The sequence below is a fragment of the Nymphalis io genome, chromosome 12, assembly GCF_905147045.1.
Source record: "Nymphalis io chromosome 12, ilAglIoxx1.1, whole genome shotgun sequence".
Lineage (NCBI taxonomy): Eukaryota > Metazoa > Arthropoda > Insecta > Lepidoptera > Nymphalidae > Nymphalis > Nymphalis io.
Window position 1 is genome coordinate 4262631 of NC_065899.1, and position 20501 is coordinate 4283131.

A 20501-nucleotide genomic window follows, 5' to 3' on the forward strand; every position below is an offset into this window, starting at 1 on the left:
TTGTTTTAAATATCGTTACGCTCGTTCCCCTTTTGACACCGATAGATTTGATGCGGTAGATTCAGAAAAGGTGGAGTTGTACCATTTAAATATCAATGTTACATGTTCAATAAGATTAAATATTTGTCAAATGACATTACAAAAATATCGATATGTAATGCTTGACGTCATGTCTGTTATTATTTACTTATGTTCTATAGCATGACAATAGATGATTCTGGAAATATAAATGATCTTGTATTGTAATTGTAAGTCGTAAAATTTACAAGTTACGTAGTATAATGACTTAAATAATAATTGGTGTCACCGTAATTGATATGTGGCGACCATTTCATGCATGCGGGCCTTGTCAACGGTTGGTTCTCTTAAATCATATTTTACTGATTTCAAGTCAATTATTATTTCAAGAATATACGGGCTTCAATTAGAATGTAAAAGTATAGCCACAAATGTATGCATTGAAGTAGATGCTAAATTATAACCTGTTCCTCGATCACAAAAACGATCATTCGATATTTCCAGTAAAATGCTTCATAAACAACTAAAAGAAATGACCCGTAAAAATCGGATTCCGTTTTCGTTTCGACCGATTAATCGAATAAAAGCTAGTGGATCGGATGTCGGGGGCATTTATCGCGCCTAATTGCGACCACCGCGCCGAAAATCGGTTCTGAAACGTGTTGGGTGGTGTGATAGGCTTTAATGACGTCCTTTAAAAGCATCCAAGCTTTTAGCGTCGTTTATTTTATTAAATATATTTTATATTTATAATTATTATGTTAATTATGTTCATCGTCTTTTTTTTTGTTTTTAATTATCATTATTGTTTTGCAAATACGTATTTATTTTATAGGCTTAAATTTTTGCGAAGACCTTCAGTTATTTAAACGAAGATCTTTATTTGCCGTTACAAAGTTAAATCTGTTTGAATAAATTTTATAGCCACTACCTTAAAAATCGTAACTTGTAACATTATCTGAAATAACTTAATACATATGGTCAGTCTACCTGATATCACTTTTAGGGTGTTGCATGTTGTTTTTTTATTTACGTTGCACGGGAACATTTAAATCTCCAGATTGGGTGTTTTATAAAATTTAAGTTAGATTTATCTGTGAAATGTGTAATGAGAATAATCTATAAATTATTATGATGATATATAATCTAAATGAATAACATTAATGTTTAATAGTGATAGCTATAAGCAAGCACAGAAAGATTGACACATTGGGAACCCTCAGATATTTGATTTTGAGGTTTAACTATAGGGTATATTTGCATAATCTCAGGGCATCGATTACTTTAGAACGTAACAACTACTCTCATATGATAGCAAGGAAACAACCAAAAGCATTTGTAAGGAGTATCACCTTTTTCATAAAAATTAAAGAACGGCGCCTGCGTCAAATAAATGGGATAAGGCAAACGTGATGATAAAGAAAAAAACATGGAACTCAACACCAAAATATACGTATATATTTTTGAGGTTATGAAAATAAATTAACTTCAATGTTCTCAAATGGAAATGTAAATGGATTTTATTACGATGAATATTCGCATATCTGACAGCCTTGTCAGTTAATAACCACCAAATGTCTCTCGTAACAACTTAACGAATCCGTTTAAAAGAAACGACGCGAAACACCCACCTTTCATTACTATTGAACTTTCGGAAAGAGAACATTGAATAAAAAAAGTAATCAACTTATGATCAAAATAATAAAGACAGACAATTTAAAGATTAAAGAAACAACATTTAAATAACGACAACTGTATGGCTAAAGTTTAAGCAAATTAATATAAATTTCTTATAAATGATTATTAAATATTTCTTTAAAGTTTTGATACAAAACGTAATATAAAAAAATATCTTTATTAACAAAATAAGGTATAACGCAGGGATACAACAATTATTGTTTTTCACAAGAGCTATATGGATGCTGTTTAATGTATAATTCCATGGTTTGAAATCAAAACAAGACGGTCAAGAAAGCTGATTACACGGTGCTCCCACGATCTCATGCCCTGGCGGCTCGAGAAGTACGAAACTTAGCGCGTACGTGTCAAAAGATGTAATTATGAAGAAATCCAATCAGCGGCCGCGCGAACCGGCGCAAGCGTCGACGTTGATTGAGCGATAAATTTATTGAAGATAAATCGCCTTATCGCGACAAATCAGTAGCCGATATACCCTTTTTAATACCAGAGCGGAAAGAACAAGAGCTAACAATTACGTTAATTACTACCACTAAAGTACCCATCCATGTCTTCTTATAGAGCATCTAATATATAATAACTTATCGTATGAATGAAATTATATAACAATTACAATTAAAATTATATACGATATAAAAAGCGATTAATTTGTTAATCCAGTTATTTTTTATAGAATCACAATCACAAATAAAGTACAAAAAAAAATACTCGTAAAATTTTATAGGAGAGCATAATTTATAAAAAATATTAAATGAAGACCATACAAGCGTGAGTTATAAGTATGTTATATTGCTTTCCATGAGTCTGATATATCTTGCTGTCAATAATACTGAACCTACTTAAAAGCATCAGACAAGGAGATTTAATGGCAATGCTAAATATGAAAATACACTTATGAATATTCTCAGACAGATGAATCTCACCACGACTTTTGAAACACAATGCCTTCTTTGCACAGACGTTCAATATAATATGAAAATATTGTGTCCTTGTAGGCGTATTGATGGCGCCCTGAAACCGCGATATAAATTCTCATAATGTACATGAAAACGATATGTTTTATGCGATGCCTCAAGGCGGTACATGGTGGGCATATTTTATGAAACCAAAAAAATAAAATAAGGAAAATATAATATCTTAAAAATTAATCTATCCATAGTACATTTCGTACCTCAACAAATCACATCGTTTCATATTGTGCACCGTAGTAAATGTTAGCCCGGGGCAAGCATAGCACTAAACAGTCTGACTAATTAGACGCACTAGGCAACAAAGGGCAGTCGTATGATCTAACGATTAGTAAGAGAGACTTACTAGTAATATGAACCTTATGTTTATTGTGATAGGTTAAAGGGGATGATATTAGTGTGTGAGGCAAGTGTATTCAGTGCGACGTGCGATGGCGGCGTATGATAGGCCGCCCACGCGCAGGCGCCGCGCAGCGAAATTCGTGAGAAATGCTCCGGCGCCGCAGCCGACCAAACAACTTAAGAGATAGCATACTGTAGCAGACACATAATTAAAAATCGACTCGCTAATAAAAGTACAATTACAATAAATTAAATTTTAATACTGTAACGTAAATTGTTCAGCGAAACAGAAGCCGTATATAAAAGAAAATGTCCTAATTGATAATCTCTATTAGATTTGATCTAGATTTAAAATTTATAAGATTTCATAATGAAAGGCGCTCTGAAAGAATAGTCTGATAAACCTATTAACAGCGACCCCTAAGGTAATAAAATTTAAAATAGTAGTCACTAAAACTTGTAACTGACATATTTTTTTATGTTATGTTGTGTATCAGTTAAATATAAAATATATTACAAATTAAATTTGAAATATTTGTATTAATGCAATGTAATTACGAAAGGGCAATATATCAAATAAATTAAAGGCGTACTATAAAAAGCAGCTTAAATACAAAATCGTTTTAATCACGGATCTAACATATTATATTTTTTATTTTCTACCCATAATAATACAGATACAGAAGTATCAAATTGCACATTTAAAACTTATCATTAATTCACGCCCATATCTTTTAGAGCAGTGGATACGAAATACCACAAGTCAAATTGGGTATCGTAAAATAAAATAAGGTGTCAGCAAAATCATTTGGCAACTGTTTAGCTTTATAACACATTGTAAAATAAAATAATATATTCTACACTTAATAATTTAAGATCTTTCGAAATTTAGGTACCTACCTAAATAAAATGTGTATTTTGAGGAATCGGTTCAACCCCCTCGAACCACTTGCAAGTTAAATACAAATGATTTAAAATAAATGGACAATAAATTACATTATTAAAAAAATTTTTGCTGTTTATAATATTATAATAAATCTTTAAAAAAAAACTCGTAACGTTACTCAGCGGGGAGAATCACGCACATTGTGGGTCGATCGAATACTCTCAATTCACCATTTAGATAATTTACGATCTATCTAAAGTGCAAATTCGTATTCAATCTCAACGGAGAAATTGTTAATACTTTATTTAAAAGCAATTTCTCCGCAACGGGTTCGCACAGCATAAAATCAACATGAAGCAGGTTGCGAAACATGCAGTCGACATTCGGGGCGTGGCGACACACCTCTCTATTAATGTTCAGCCCCTCGCAGGTGTTGGCCTCATAGTAGTACCAGATGAAGAGGCCTCATTAAAACTGCTTTACATAACAACCTTGCAAATTAGAATGGGTTTTAATTACAGTTGCAATCGTTCGAACCATATCTATCTCGTTATATTAGTCAGAATTAGTTATTGTAAAATATCAAGTACTACAAAAATCTTTCGGTATTAATAAAACATTTTTTAATACTGTTAATCACTGAACAATAAGTGATAAAACAGAAACGAGAAATGTAAAATAGTCTACATATTAGTAGAACAGTTTAAATTTCAAACTCTAATTATTATTATTATTCGTATCAACATACAAAATGATAGACCAATAAATATACAATGTAACTGTTTATAAACTCGTTTTTGTATGCAAGAACTGAAAGATATATACATATACATGTGTGAACGGTATCGAGTAGGCCGAAACGGAATAATTCAATGTTTCCAACACAACATTGGTAATATACCGTAAACCAGTGATTCTCAACCACAGTGCCGCGGCACTTTTGTGTGCCGCGGCACTTTTGTGTGCCGCCAAATTTTAGACATAATTATGTTAACATTATTCAATAATATGATTTAAAAAGAAAAATCCTTTTAACAGGAATAGATATTTAAATCCATAAAATTTGATTGGGTTCATAATCTATTTTGCATTGTGTATAGGTAAGTAAATAAATTTTAAACTTATATTTTTCCCTGTGTGTCGCCAAATTTTGAAATCGTTAAAAGTGTGCCGCAACAAAAAAAATATTGAGAATCACTGCCGTATACGATTAGCCAAACAACAGACGAAATATTGACGAAAGACAACCAATAATCAAAATTTCATTTAAAATTAAATGCTAAGGAAATAGATATAATAAAGAAATTAAGATTGTTAACAGATAAACTCTGAGTTATCGGTGATAAATTTACTAATCAACAAGCGTTATACGCGTGTAAATTAAATTATAAGATAAGAATTGAAGCAAAAGCCTTCGCGCTTACGATTAATATGGTCGTTTGACCCCAACTTTTATCCGAAGTGAAGACCTAAGTAATAAAGATAAAGTTACAACATAAACTAATGTTTAAAATGTAAGTAAAACAATATACATACAAAAGGCTATGCTAATGTGACATAAATAGTTTTTGGAGAAATCTTTCTAGTTTTTGATACTGTTGCATATGAAAACGACTTAGCGATAGAAGACAGCAATAGTTCATTAGCCTTATTTCAGTTATAAGCAATAACAACTAACTCTATAGCTCATGGTGAAGGTTATGATTTACGAGGCTAACTTCTGGGATCATTTCCTATCACACCAAATATGCATACATGAATAGAGCTATAAAAATTTGAAATAATTAATGAATAATTTCATTATGAATCCCTTGGTTATGTGACGACGATATTTAATCTTAATGGAGTTTGGCAATTAGCCGGATGATAATTAGCATGTGTTAATTAAAAAATTCCATACATAATAAATATGCTATTATATTAATCAATTTGGTTCAACATGACCATAATGTTACGTACATAATAATAATAATGGTAGAAAAAATTAAAAACAAATTTACAATTTAAAAAACACTAAGCATAAGGTCAACTGAAATCGGATTTAAAAGTAAACCGCAAAATAGTAGAATTATATAAATTAAATTATTTTAATATTAAATAACTAAAACTGCATTAAAAATTTAAATAACACCCAACACACAAAACCTCATAAAAGTAAAAAAGCAAATGTGTTGGTTCACGCTTTAACTTTATTATAAGTACCTAGTATTAATTTAATACAAGCGTCGCCGCGTCGGATAAGTTGGTCAAATCCTTTTGTCGAGTAGGAAATGAGCTGGTGATCTCTAAACGCCAGAACAGATCTTCATAATTAATAACTAATAACCATCTCGTTCACATCAGATTTCAAACAGAAAAAAAACAAATCAAAATCGTTCTATTCGTTCGGGAGCTACGATGCCACAGACAGACACACAGATACAAGCGTTAAACTTATAACATCCCTTTTTTTAGTCAGGGTTTACAAATACACTACAAGTTTCGATATACACTGGTTTAAACCATTGGTTATAATTTATAATTCTTATAATATTTAATTACGACAACTATTAAAAATAGTATTTTACAAGAATGTGAATGTATTGCATAGCCATCAAACACTATGCAATGCGCATAATAATTACATTACGTTGTAAAAATACTTATAAATATAAAATATACAGATATTAAATAATATTCAATTAATCAATTATTTTTTCAATCAATTACGCATTAAATGATTAAATACAAATGAAATTTAAATGCAAAGTAATAATTCCACATCCAAACAAACAACGTAATCACATAACTGTCTGCGCTGATCACATAAACATTCTTATATTTCGCTTTCCTCTCTGATAAAATCTCATTCGTTCCCATCTCTGCCACTTTAAAACATTGTAAATCAAAGGCGAATTCTCCCTGGACGTCTTCATTTGCATCGCCTAAAGCGTTCCAGTGACACTAACGACTCACAATCGAAAACAACAAAATTAAACTATCAATTTTTGTGGTCCGAAAAGAACCGTTTAAAATGCAATATGAGAAAGTTATTAACATCATACATTAATATTCAATCATTATATATTTATATTTATTAAGCACCGCTTATGTCTGCTAATATATGCGTACAAAAAAAGTTCAAATCAATATTTACAAAAATGTTACAAAATGTTTGTCTACTTTTATGTAGTACATTATATTTGTTCAAACTAAGTATAGAATTATAATCCAAGCAAGATATAAACACGTTATCTCTACTTAACAATCCTTATCCTTCAGACCACCTATAAATATAGGATTATTAAACCTCAACGTTTATATTAAAACACAAATCAGTCGAGTATTTAATAAGTTTGGAATGTAATAAAATAATCACGCCGAGTTGTCGCTTAATCACCGAGTGATATCTCATTTAAAGGGAGCTAATGAGAGGCGTAGATCACATTCGGTAATGGTGACACGAGACTATTTATCAACACTTTCGATCCAAGACTTATGTCCGACTATTAAGGCATTCGTGTTGACATAATGGCCGGGCAAACAGAATTAAACGTTACTATTATTCATTGACCGTTTAATGCTCGCAGTATACTTGTAGTTACAAAATAACAGAATGCATTAAATCCCTACAATTATTTATCACATTCTCTTATTAGGATCAGGATAATCAGCCTCAATGACAGAAGCGACTACTAAAACCGACCAACAAACTGAAATTCTAAATAAATGCCTAAAATATACGTATCTATATTTATCACTCAGAACTATATGTATAAGGCAAAGTAATAAATGATTAATCATTTTATAAAAAAACGCACGTTAACATAAAAAAGTACACAATTATAAATGACAACGACTTTTACTATATAAACTCACGAAACAATATTAATAATAAGTAATTTAATACTTTCAAATGATAAAATCAATCGTCACAACAGCATATATGAATCATATATAATTATTTTATAGTTATAAAATAAATAAGTTCCTAACGTTTGTTATGCATAAAGTTACATTACTTTACAACGTTATCGCATCCACATTTAACTAGCATGCAAAAGACCACTGCATATTGTATGTTAAATGGTGTGCAATTAAAGGGAATGGCGCTTAATAAACACATTACAGTGCAATATTAGGCGCGCGCGCAGAGCTGACGTGATTAAGAGGCTAAAACGTGGGAACACAGTGAAAGGGGACAAACAAAGTGGGCTCTTTGGCCAAATATACAATGAATACAAAATGCTGATCAAATGTTCTTTCACCTGCCTATACAAACATATTGAGGTCAGTAAATATAGAACAATTCCATTAAAAGAAGCAACAATACAATCTTAAGGTAATAAATTATAATAGATACGTTCGCTTTAAACAACAATATTATTAGTACTTAGTGTTCAACTTAGATTAGTGCCATATTAAGGTACATGAAGCTCGCAGACAAACTCAATTGACAGTAGCTCCGTCGTAGCGCGAGGGTCCCAAGTTTACAATCAATCTACGCTGCTATTGGAAGTGAAATTTAAGGACGAGATTGGATAGCGATTCTCAGAAAATGCAATAAAATCCAGGCGCTTTAATAATATCGCTGTCTTCAGCAATTTTCTATAAAATAAAAAAAACAATTTTCTATAAAAATAGAGCAATTAAAATAAACAAAAGGAATAAATTGGACAACACATTGAACAAACAAATCACAAAAGTCTTCCCACGAATGAATAAGTGATCATGTTCTCTTTACAAAACGCTTGTTTAGTATTGCGCTGAATGTTGTCACATAGGTGAGTTCCAAACCCGACCGAGCCAATACGTTCACTAGATGCGTCCTAGTGGCGTTATCACAAAATATGATAGATCGTCGCTTGGTGCGCGACGCTCTCCCACGCGGCAGAACCGTGATTAATTATAATTCGAATTTTATTCAAAGTGAACAGCGGACAAACTACGATACCAATCAATAAACGGTTCCATACCGACGGAGCTATAGACATGATACCACAATTTACTGTTGGTGATAGCGCATATGAAGACGTCAATACCAAAGTGAATAACTCGCTTAGATAGAAAGTTCCAGAACAATAGTAGCAACATTGTGATAAAAGGTTTCTTTTAACAATATCATAAAGAGAACCAAATTCGATATACCAAATGTTTCCTATTTGCGACGATTAGGAAACCCTAGATGTTACAAAATTAGATAAATTTGTGTATAATCACAAAAATTTCTACCTTTCTTATTTTTATGACATAAATAAAAATATCATTGTTCCCAAACATTTTTTTTATACCTTAAAAAACAAGTATTAAGATATTCATAGTATTTGCTAAGGGTCACGTATAAATTTTTTAGATCGTATACTACATAATCGTAATTTTTGATGTGTATTTTAATGTTTTTATTTATACCGATGTCTCACCAAAAATACGCTTGTAATATTTGGACATCCTATTTTATTATACATGCTCAGACTCAAATCCATTCAAAAGCAATTGGTCAGATAACTTGCTTTTAAGGATTAAAAAAGATTTAGCAGCTATGAAGAAGCATGTGCTCACTATAAAATAAATGTCGTATTCTCTTATGTATATAAAAAATTATGTATTATGTTACTACCATAGAGTAGTCGTCCAATTTATATTCGTTTCTAATTTATTTTTTTCGAAATTCGAATCCTTTTCCATTTAATCATACTATAAATCATTTGTATAACATCAACCCAAATAACTATACATTTTCGTCCGAATCCTTTAACATTTACTCTTTTAAAGCGACATGGCGCTGAATAGTGTGAAGTAATAACGTGTCCTTAAAACAGCATAAATCATAGAGACGAGCTCACAAGCGCCACAAAGATCGAAACGACACGTATCCTCGTCTCATAGCACAATAAATAACCATCCAGTTTCCTTTCAAAGAGCGACCGAGGAGCAATAAGTCGCAGACGGGTCAAAGGTGAACTGAATAAAAAACGGCCGACAATTAAATAGCGTTCTTGAAGGTTAATGAGCACAATAAATATGTTGTCGGCACCGCAGCTGCGGACAAACAAATGCATAGCTGTCACACGTGAGCAGGGTTTAGACGATCAGTACAGGGCTGAGTATTTTCATTTTTATGATAACTTTTTCGTACGTGGGCGATGACTGACAATTTTAGCAAATGCCGTTGTCTATCTTTTCTTTGTTATGTCTCATTATCATTATACACAATCATATTTATTATATAATAAAACATAAAATGTAGTTTTTCGATTAGGTAACCAGCTTCTGAAAACTTACTCGGTGGGTATGCGTGTTTGATAAATATAGAATAACCATCTTAAGTATACTTTTTTTTTGCTTTCGGCACAGCCCTTATTACATATGTAGAAAGATGTCTTAAGTTGATTGTAGACATTGATATATTCGTTGGCTAATTGTTTACAAACCTTAAAGAACAGAGACACTGCGATGTTCGAGGACCTGACTAAAACCAAGAAAGGCGTTTTTTTATTTCGATTTTACTTAAACCTCATATGCACGGAATACACGACTATATCACTAACACAAACACGAAAAGGGACAAAAATAAGAATTTTAAATGTAATTATATTATATGTAAATTTGTAAATTAATGATGCTTAGTATTTTGTAATTTAATATCACGAAATAAAATATAACAAACATAAAAGAGGCACGGTCGCAAAAAATTTTCAAAATTGACGTGAGTTGGTTTTGTTTGTATGAAAGCGTAAAGCTAGAATCTACCAGTATTTTATTAAAAAAAGAACGTTTTTATTAGATATTATATTTTCATTAAGAAAGGCCAATAAGGCGAAACCGCGCGGAGCTGCTAATCAATATAAATATCCTCATTCTTTTTGAACTCGAAAATGTCTAAAGTCTACAAAGTTAGTAAAATATTTTTTTATATATGTTTTATGTAACAAATATTGTTATTGCATTAAATTTAATAGATAAAATTTTAGAAATACTTTTACAAAAAAAACTAATCTCCCCTAGCTAATTTATCATAAATGCCTGCAAAAGACGAAGACAAGCCTGCATTTGATTTATAATAGAAGGGGACAGTTATGCTGCAAACACAACCTTTTAGCATAAGGCAACATCAGAGATATCTGTGCGTCTTCACTTTTAATTAGACTTCAGTGATCCAATGGGAAATTAATTCGGGAAATTTAAGTAAATCTATTGAATTATGGGTCTCAGCGGGTAGCGCACGCTGCTGGCGCCTCAATTTGGTCATCGCGATGAGGCTGCGTGAGCACAGACTATTATGTACCAGTTATTTTTACACATTGATACTGTACTGACTATATTTTTAAAGCTTATATTTAAAGCATTATATTAGTTTAATTATTAAAAAGCTCTCAAATTAAAATAAGCTGACATATATATTTTCGTGTTAAAAATGCGTTTTTAAATATAATGAGGAAGTCTGCATTGATAATTTAATTAGCATCAACATTGCGGCGACCGTCTTTAAATACTCGAAATGCATTGATGCATTACCATAGGCATCATTACATTTTTGTAGTTTCACAAAGTTAAGCTAAATGCTTAGTGTGAATTAGACATGGCTTATGAGCGTTTAGGAATTTACGACCTTAACAAGACTACAATCGCTCTCGATAGAGATCATAATCGCTTTATTCGACAGCATGGTAAATTTGTCGAAAACACACAAAATCAACAAGGACGTATTAACAGGGACCGGAAGGTACGGGCAAACGTGGGTGTTCTTAGACAGTTATACATTTACAATATAAGTAAAAACTGCTACACAAATTAATAAAATATTGTCAGAATTACGTAGCGTATTTTAAAAAAATACTATTGAGCAATGATTGCAAAACCAAAAAATAATGCTAGATTAAAAATATTTTGAACGCGTACAAAACAACTGTAAGAATAAAATATCTGCTAATTCTATTCTATTGTAGCGAAACGTGTGTGTCGAGTTCATTTTTCGCGCCTTGTGTTTCGCGTGTTGAGTGGCTGTTTGTTTAAGTGTTTATTCATCCCACGAAAAGCTCGCGACTGGATTATACTTTTGTGCAATTATCACGACAGACGTGTATTTTTGTTACAAAAAATGCTTTTTTTTTTAAATATTATAAAGCCTTTATATTATTATCAAAAAAATGCAATCGACACACTACACTTAGACAGTATATTAACAAAGTATATATTTGAGATAAGATCAAGTAACCAGAAATCGGAAAACAAAGTCCAAATAATACGAAGTTGTACTTAAGTACTACCAGTACCTTCCAGTGGCCAAACGAAACGCCGCCCTCTGTCTTTAGAAGACGAAAGTAAACAATATGAAGATAGTAGACAAACAAATGTAAATGACCGAAATGTGAACGTCATGTTTGGCATTCCCATAAAGCAACGTTAACACGTCATTAGAGGTAATGATGGCGTGATTACAGGTGGGGCGGGAGATAGGCAGATGATTGCCTGCGTACTGTGTGGTCTTGCGCGCCTCTATAAACAAATAAGGACTCATATCCACGTGCCGAAGATACCTGTTCCATATGATCTTTTGTATCACTTTCTTGTAATCCATAAATCACCTACGTTTTATTTCGATATTTCTATTAATTGTATGTCCTTAAAAATACAACAATACTTATTTGTGTATTTAACGGTTTTAATATGACAGTTTATTGATAGATTGAATTATATTACAAAAATTAATAAAATAAAAAGTGAAAGGATCGAATGACCTAAAATAGTATATGATTCTGTAAGAGACCTAAAATTAAACGTTATTTGGGTGGTGGGATATACAAAATGGTTCTTTATAAACTATTTTTGGGTCATATCAATTATTTTTTACGTGTGTAATTAAAAAATATTACTAAAATTTCAAAGACATAAAAAGTATGACTACATTACTATAATGCTCTTTAATTTAACTAGTTGGTGGTCCTACAAAAGCCGCCGATTACACAATGGCGTAACACGCAGCCGGGCCTATCGTTACTATCACTGCCAATAATATTTCGTAGTGTAATTGGTTAGCGCGTGCAACCAACGACCATCGTTGATTGAGCGTATAAACCACCCACGCACTGCGCTTGTCATTTCCACTATAAGGGATACCGCATTAAGAGGATAATATTGAAGCGAGTCCACGATTGTAATCTTAATTTTTACTTAATATATATAAATTAACAACCAAAATAGGGTTGTTAATTTATAAAACACATCAAGTACCAATTATTGTTTGACCTTAATAATAGACTGGAATAAATCAACATATTAAACTACATCAATAATAAAAGAGAACATGCAGTCATCTCAGTCAGTAATTCAATAGTTATGCCCAATAAATTTTAATAACAATAATTGGATGTCGACAGAAAATTCCAGCAATCTCAATAAGTTTCGATTTAGGAAATTGCTTATGAATTGACATCAAAGTTTAAGGGTGTTAAAGAACACAAATAAAATAGGCTAAAATATATAGAATATCATATATTATGCGCAACAACTAATTTTACGGTGACGCAAATTAGATTTGATAAGCGATATGCGTTCAACCGAACGTCCGTCACGGTTGGTATATTCAGTCTGTGAATTTCCATGCAAGTCCCTGATAAAACTCCGTCTGAATACTTTGAATTAATTAATTGGTCTGTCTTATAAACATATATTCATTTTCTTTAGACGTTAAATGTTAACCCCTACTTAACACTGACTAATAAAGAACTAAATACAAAAACCCTAATTAGTTCGAGTCATAATCTTTATAAGAATATTGCATTAACAGCGATCTTGCCGCCGCGACTATTGTATCACAAGCTGATGGCATTCGTGACATCATGATTTAAAAAACACATACACTTCAGTATTTTATTGCAGTCTACGCCATCGAACAATGCAGCATCGGAATATAACGTAGCCTATACTCAACCAGTTTTGAATCAATGTTTAAATAAAAAAATATTATAAAAATAGCGCATTATTTATTCAAAACATAATATTGGAAACATTACGAAATTAACCCAACTTAACTTATATAATCGTTGATAATGATCATATCCAATTTTATCACTTCATTAAATAAATGCGGAAATAATATAAATTTTATTTTGAATAAAATACCATTGTAACGTTCTGGTCATTTATGTCAAACCACTAATTAAATTGACTAAATTATATCCTTAACACAGTACGGAAGTTTGACAAGATATAAATTACAAACTACCTTTTCCACGACACAATAGCTGTCTAAGGATACAGATCATTTTTGCGTATAATTGAGGTGTAATGTCGCATACAATTCAACAACAATTGAATAACCGAAAGATTCTACCATAAAGTTACCTCCTGAGGGGTTTAACAAAGAACTATTGCGTAAGAAAGCCCCTGGTCCCTACTTTGAATTTATATTTTTTTGAATCAAGACGGGGAATTTTGTTGCAATTATTATAATGTACAAAATATTATACAAAAATATCTCGTTATCGTCTGTTACATCAGCCAGTACAATTTTATCAAAGGAAAGGATGTCAGGAGCAGTGTAATCTTTCAAAGGACTCCGTTAGACCGGACACCACTGATCAAACTGGCGTGGAAGAATGAGTGAATTCGGCGTCTACGTCATTACTAACGCTCGATCAGTTTCTTAGTTAATTACGTGTTCCTTTACAGCCTGATGAATATTTAAAATGCTCGAAGAGAGTGAACTTATTCGACCCATCCTTAATAAGGACGAGGCGAGAATGTTTTTAGTTTTGAATTTTACGAGCAAGTAACGTTATATCATTACGTGTCGATAAACGATAAATATATGTACGTATTCGGCTTTCGCTATTGACCTAATAGAATGAGAGCACGATATCGAGCGTACATTACTTACTACCCAGTGTTCCCAAGCCTGTCGTGCCGTTTTATGACTTTTTTATTTGGTTTCATTGCTGGAAACGCAACACCACTGTCCGATATAGATTTCAATACCGATACAAGACAGTAGTATAGAAAAATATTTAAAAATTTGCTTTTTAAACGCAAGACGCAAAAAATCGTTGAGAAAAAATTCTGTTGCCTAAATTATAACTAATAATTGAAAATAGAAAATTAAGCCAGCTTTTTTAGCATAAAAATGAATATTCTTAAACATTATATTGAATATAATAAAAACGAAACCGAAATCTACTTCGATTCTATTTTTTTGCACATGCATATGCATTCGGGTTAATATTCAAGCATTTGCAATCCAATCAAGTGTATAGCAGTAACGAGTCACCAGTTCGATATTCGGTACTCAAAATGATTAAATAGCATTGAAATAATAAATCGAAAAAACGAATAAGATAAGTTCTATTTTTAAATTATTTTAGAATGCTTATAGCACATGAGACCATTTGTATACAGTAGATAAAATATTTGAAATAAAAAACAACTACTACTTCACACACACATTGAAATAGCTCAGACTTAACTGGACAAAATGAAAAAAAAACCATGAGCACAATAAGAAAAGAGCAATATTTATAACTTTATAAGACATCTTCGTGTGCGTGCATAATGGAACCGTCTGATCAATGTCGTTATACCAATTGTGGCCTGTACTAGAGGTGATATCGTAAAAGTACATTGCGAAAGAAAATATTGTTATTGTCATGCATCAAAGACGTATTTAGCTGATTGACACAAAGTGTTTAGTCTGGCCTGGTGGCTGCGAGAACGCTTAAGCTGATGAAAGTCAAAACACTCGTAAAAAATATTTATCGATTGTAGTACTTTGGCAACGAGAATTACTTTTTTTATCACGCTCATAAATTTCACATTCATGTTACCAACTTAATGCTATTATATATTATCTCATTGCTATTTATTATTCCCAATATAATACGCCATATTTAATCAAAGAATTATGATATGATTTAATGATGTTAATACTATTTTTACACAAACATTTTGAACTTTGATTAAAACAAATATTATGTGACAAATGAAAAATATAGAAATTCATTTTCAATCATAAGAAACCTAATCTCGGTAGTAAACAACAATAAAAACACTTGCATAGCTGAGTTATATCAAATTACACCTACCGATTGCCATTACGGTAATATCCCTTTATAATTCAAACTAAACAAAACACGAAAATTTATGAGCAGATCCCGTTGAATAAAGGAACGGAATCAAAGCGCCACAGATACCGAATGAAGGGTTATATCTTTAGAAAAAACATCAAAAGATGTAGAGATAAAGAAGAACCTACTATTCAAAGAGCACAGTATGAGGCACCCGCTTTATCAAATACAGGATTAATTCTTACGAAGTCGGGACAGTTACCTTCATAGGGGACAAATGTTTTGACACGTCGGTAAGCAAATAAAGGATAGATTTAAAAACGGGATTATGATGATCTTTTTTTTTATAAGAAATTGTGTAAAAGACTTAACCTCTTATCATTTCAAGTAAACTTAACACTCGTTGCCTTAAAACTCAAACATCACCATTAAATACCAACTTTATCAACATCTCAATTACCGGAGGCAGTAGAATACCGAAATCTTAAGTCTCCTTAAGCTGTATAATTGTCCCACATGCTCCATTTAACTCCGTGGTAAGATCAAAAGAAGATCCGCAGACTGACATGCCAAGGTATTTTGCCCTTTATACAAGAGTACGAATACAATTACGGCAATTATATTTTAAAAGTACTAAATAATAAGATGCAAACAAAAGCTTAAGAATTCGTTGAAAAATGAATTGAAATTAGTTTCAATGTGTAAAAATAAAATAATATTTGTATATAATAAATATCAACAACTAGCAGAATCCAGTCACTGTAGTGAAATACTCTCTATAGTATGCAATTTTAAAGATAATTTGAGACGTTTTGAGGACAATCAGACGGACAGACAAATATAATTGTTATTTTAATTAATTTACTAACGAGTAAAAAGCTATATTAACTTAAAAAAAATAAAGATCCTCCTAAAATAGTAAGACCCTTGGATATTATTCACAATGGCAACGATTCAGTGCTGGCACGCATGCAATGTACACCGCGTGCTCGCCCGCAATCCGACCTGAATTGTAAGGGTCCTTATTGGCAGACGCGGCATTGTGACTAGCTATAGTCACTTCATCTTTTATGAGCCGCGAAAATGTGCAATGAATTCCTGAACGATTCAATAAATCTTGTTCCAAAAATTGTTAAAAAACAGTTGTGTCATTTTCTACAACTATTCTTATTATATTCAATGAATGTCTCGTTTATCTAAGTTAATACACAAATATTTTAATGATCTATACAGTTATTCTTTAACTACACTCCACTCTCACCGCAGGACACGATACTTACACGATCTTGATATTTCAGAAAGTTATATGCAACATCAGCTATGTTTATACTATTTGAAAGATATGATAGTATCAAAATCAAAACTGAATCGTTTTCATCAAGTCACAAGTACTGTTTAGATAGAAAGAAATATATAGATTAGAAAAACGATGAAGTACTTATTTTTTTCAATGTTCATTTTCTTCACATGAAAGTTGGACTGGACAGTTTGAAAGACTGGATTGTTAAATGTCAAATTGATATTTACTGTTATTAATAATTTTGTTTTGAGCAGAGTACGATAGCATGCTTTAGAATCCATCCGCCGTTTAACTATTACTACTTTTCATGGGCTGACTTAACTATTAACGGCCCAGAGTACGATAGGCATATGGCGTTCAATTTCAACGAAAATATAAGACTACATATCCCATATTTTGATAATGTTGCATACTTAGAGTGCAACAAATTCTAACGACGTTGACAAATTTAGTAATAGTAAGAGTTGTAAATTTTTAATATTTTACTATAATTATTTAATGTTCCATATTTCCATAGTTACGATATTTTTAATGTCTAATTTAAACCATTTTTTTGCAGCTTTTATTTCATGAATTTTATTTTATTGCTTGTAGTGGCAGCCAGCTTACGTCGCTACTTTTGCTAGAGAAAAAAGTTATAAATATCCCTTATCAAGGCGCCTAAGTAAACGATAGTACGGCGGTACCGCAGCGATGCAAATGCTATGCATAACAAATTAACACAAATCGAAGGCTCTGTGTTTGTCATCAAACTGTGATACGCTTAAGTGAACGCCCAAGTGTTACAGTTAACTAAACATGTATTGTGAGTACTTATACGCCAATAATGCATTTCATTGTCGGTGCTCCTTTGCTAATGTAGGTGCAAATGCTTCTAATTCAAGCACAGGCTCATTCTATTAACCAAATGCCGATAAGTTTTCAATGTTTTCCCTCGATCTTCTAATCTACACCAATATAGTGCTTTTGTTGTTAATGTTAATTGATATAGGTAGGTTTAAATTTCTTAACAAAGTACATACTAGTAAATTCTATTAGTCAACAACTCCGCAAATGAGTTACTGATTTCAAAACTCACAAAAAAATTTGCAAAAGATTAATTAAAATCTTAAACTTACTAGGCTGTATAATGTTATGAATTCATGAAATTCCTAGAAAGTATAACCATTAAAATCACATTTTCGCGCTCCTAATAAAAAGTTTAGCAATAAGCGCCATCTGTTGAAATATAAGTATATTGTTTCCTAATATACTCAAAGGCCGAATGATTTTAGAATATTCCTGTAGATGGCAGTGACAAATAATAGTAGTTCTTATTATTTTACATAGTAATTTAAGAAGACTAGATGGCACTTACTAATTTCAAATTACATTTCTTTTTAAAATACTTCTTAAACATTTCACATACTAATAATTACAAAACCAACTTATCCAAAAGCTATTTAGATATAAACACAGACTCTGAAAGTAACTTCTTGGTATTAAATATTCAACTATTATTGTATATAGGGGTTTAGTAAAGTGTACATGCAAGTACACATAACTATTAGAATTTGTTTAAAGTAAATAATTTAACTTCATATTTTGTCAATTTAAAAGAAATTAATGAAAATAATATTTTATAATGATTTAGTTATCTATACATATAAATAAAATTTAAGTCTGTCTGTTATTGCAAAAAAACTGCCTCTTTTAAAGTTAATATAGCTATTTGCGATATAAATTCATTTTTTTAAATTTTTGTCTGTCTCTCTGTCTGTTTGTCTAAGCTAATTTTTGAAATGGCTAAAAATCACAAATTGAAATAACTGAATTATTATAAGAAGTATTTCATGGTTCCCCTCTGTCTTTTATTATCAAAATCGGTTGAGTCTATCAAAATCTACAAAATCATACATATTTTTTTGTTATCTATACAAATATAATGAAACTTTATTAAAGCTATTTAATTTTAATAACATAATAATTACATTTTCCGACTTATTCATCAACGCTAAGATGGTTAGAAATTTTGACACTTGATACATTTTATGATGTAAACACAGAGTAAGGATTTCTGGAAATTCCACACCTAAAAGGACGAATGAATGTATAGAAGCCCGTCTATTTCAAAGGCATGAAATTTCATATACAAGCTTCTGGATAGACATAAATAAATATGTATTTTAGCATTTTTGAAAATCTACCCTCTAAAGAGTACAAAGTAAGAAATATTACCATTCAGTACATTGTTAATGCACCACCAAATGTGACAATGTAGATTGATAGATGTTGATGAACAATACTAAGTTTTGCTGTTTAAAGGTAAAATATCTACTCAGAATGGCTTGCACAAAGCCCTACCACCATTTACAAAGAGGTGCTTCAATTATTAATTTTAAATATTTAATCCGAGTATGATAGAATAAAAAATATATATTGGTATGCTTGCTCAGTGTAGATAGATGACCAGGGTATTTAAGCAACAGAATCATAGATCGGAAGACTTGTATACAATATTATTTTCTTCATGCCATTTTAGTCACTATAAAATATATTAAGTGAAACTACAGGGATTCACAGTATGCTCATTGATGATTATTAAAAGAACAATTATCAATCTAAAAATTAAAATAATATACTCTTTTATAACCAGAATGATATTTCATGTTTCTTTCTTTCTAAATTTTGATTTCCAAACAATCATTTATCCTTTACTTATACTTAGTGCGTGGTGCCGCAAACAACAGCTAGAATTATAATTTGTAATGTATCATGTCAGTCAATATGTAATAACATAAACAGTATCACTTGGCAAAGTTAACTAATTTAAATCATAATTATTAACACTTACCTTATGTAAGGGTACTTTAAAGCATATAATCCTTGTTCCATTAATTACATTTCCAAGGGCTTTGTATGGTATCCATCTAAAAATAAAATAAATTAAATCCAACAAGTTATTTATTTATATCATGTATGTATTATTTTACAATATATACGTACCTGTCGGGGATATTTCCCGACATTTTTAGTTAATGGAGAGGATTATTATGTAAATATTTAGAGTTTTTATTCCTCTTTTAAATATTTAACGTCACCAGCTCAAATAACAATTAATAACCTCCAAATTAATGTCAATTAAAATATTTCTTATTTGTTGTCATGTTGTCAGTGAATATTGTCAAATGTCTACTGTCAAAACAATATCTGTTCTAGCATAACGAAAACCGTAAAAACCATCATACACAAATGCGTGCAATATATTTTTT

The 20501-nt window shown here is 31.2% G+C and overlaps 1 protein-coding gene across 1 annotated transcript in view; it reads right to left on the reverse strand.

The window, feature by feature from the left end:
- LOC126772415 (RNA/RNP complex-1-interacting phosphatase) overlaps positions 1 to 20370 on the reverse strand; it is a 41840-nt gene extending 21470 nt beyond the window's left edge. Inside the window, exons 1-2 of the mRNA XM_050492786.1 lie at positions 20236 to 20370; positions 20084 to 20159 (exon numbers count right to left, since the gene is read on the reverse strand). Coding sequence (XP_050348743.1) covers positions 20084 to 20159; positions 20236 to 20258 — 99 coding nt within the window. The 5' untranslated portion in view covers positions 20259 to 20370. The remainder of the gene's footprint in view (positions 1 to 20083; positions 20160 to 20235) is intronic.
- Positions 20371 to 20501: the final 131 nt, after the last annotated feature.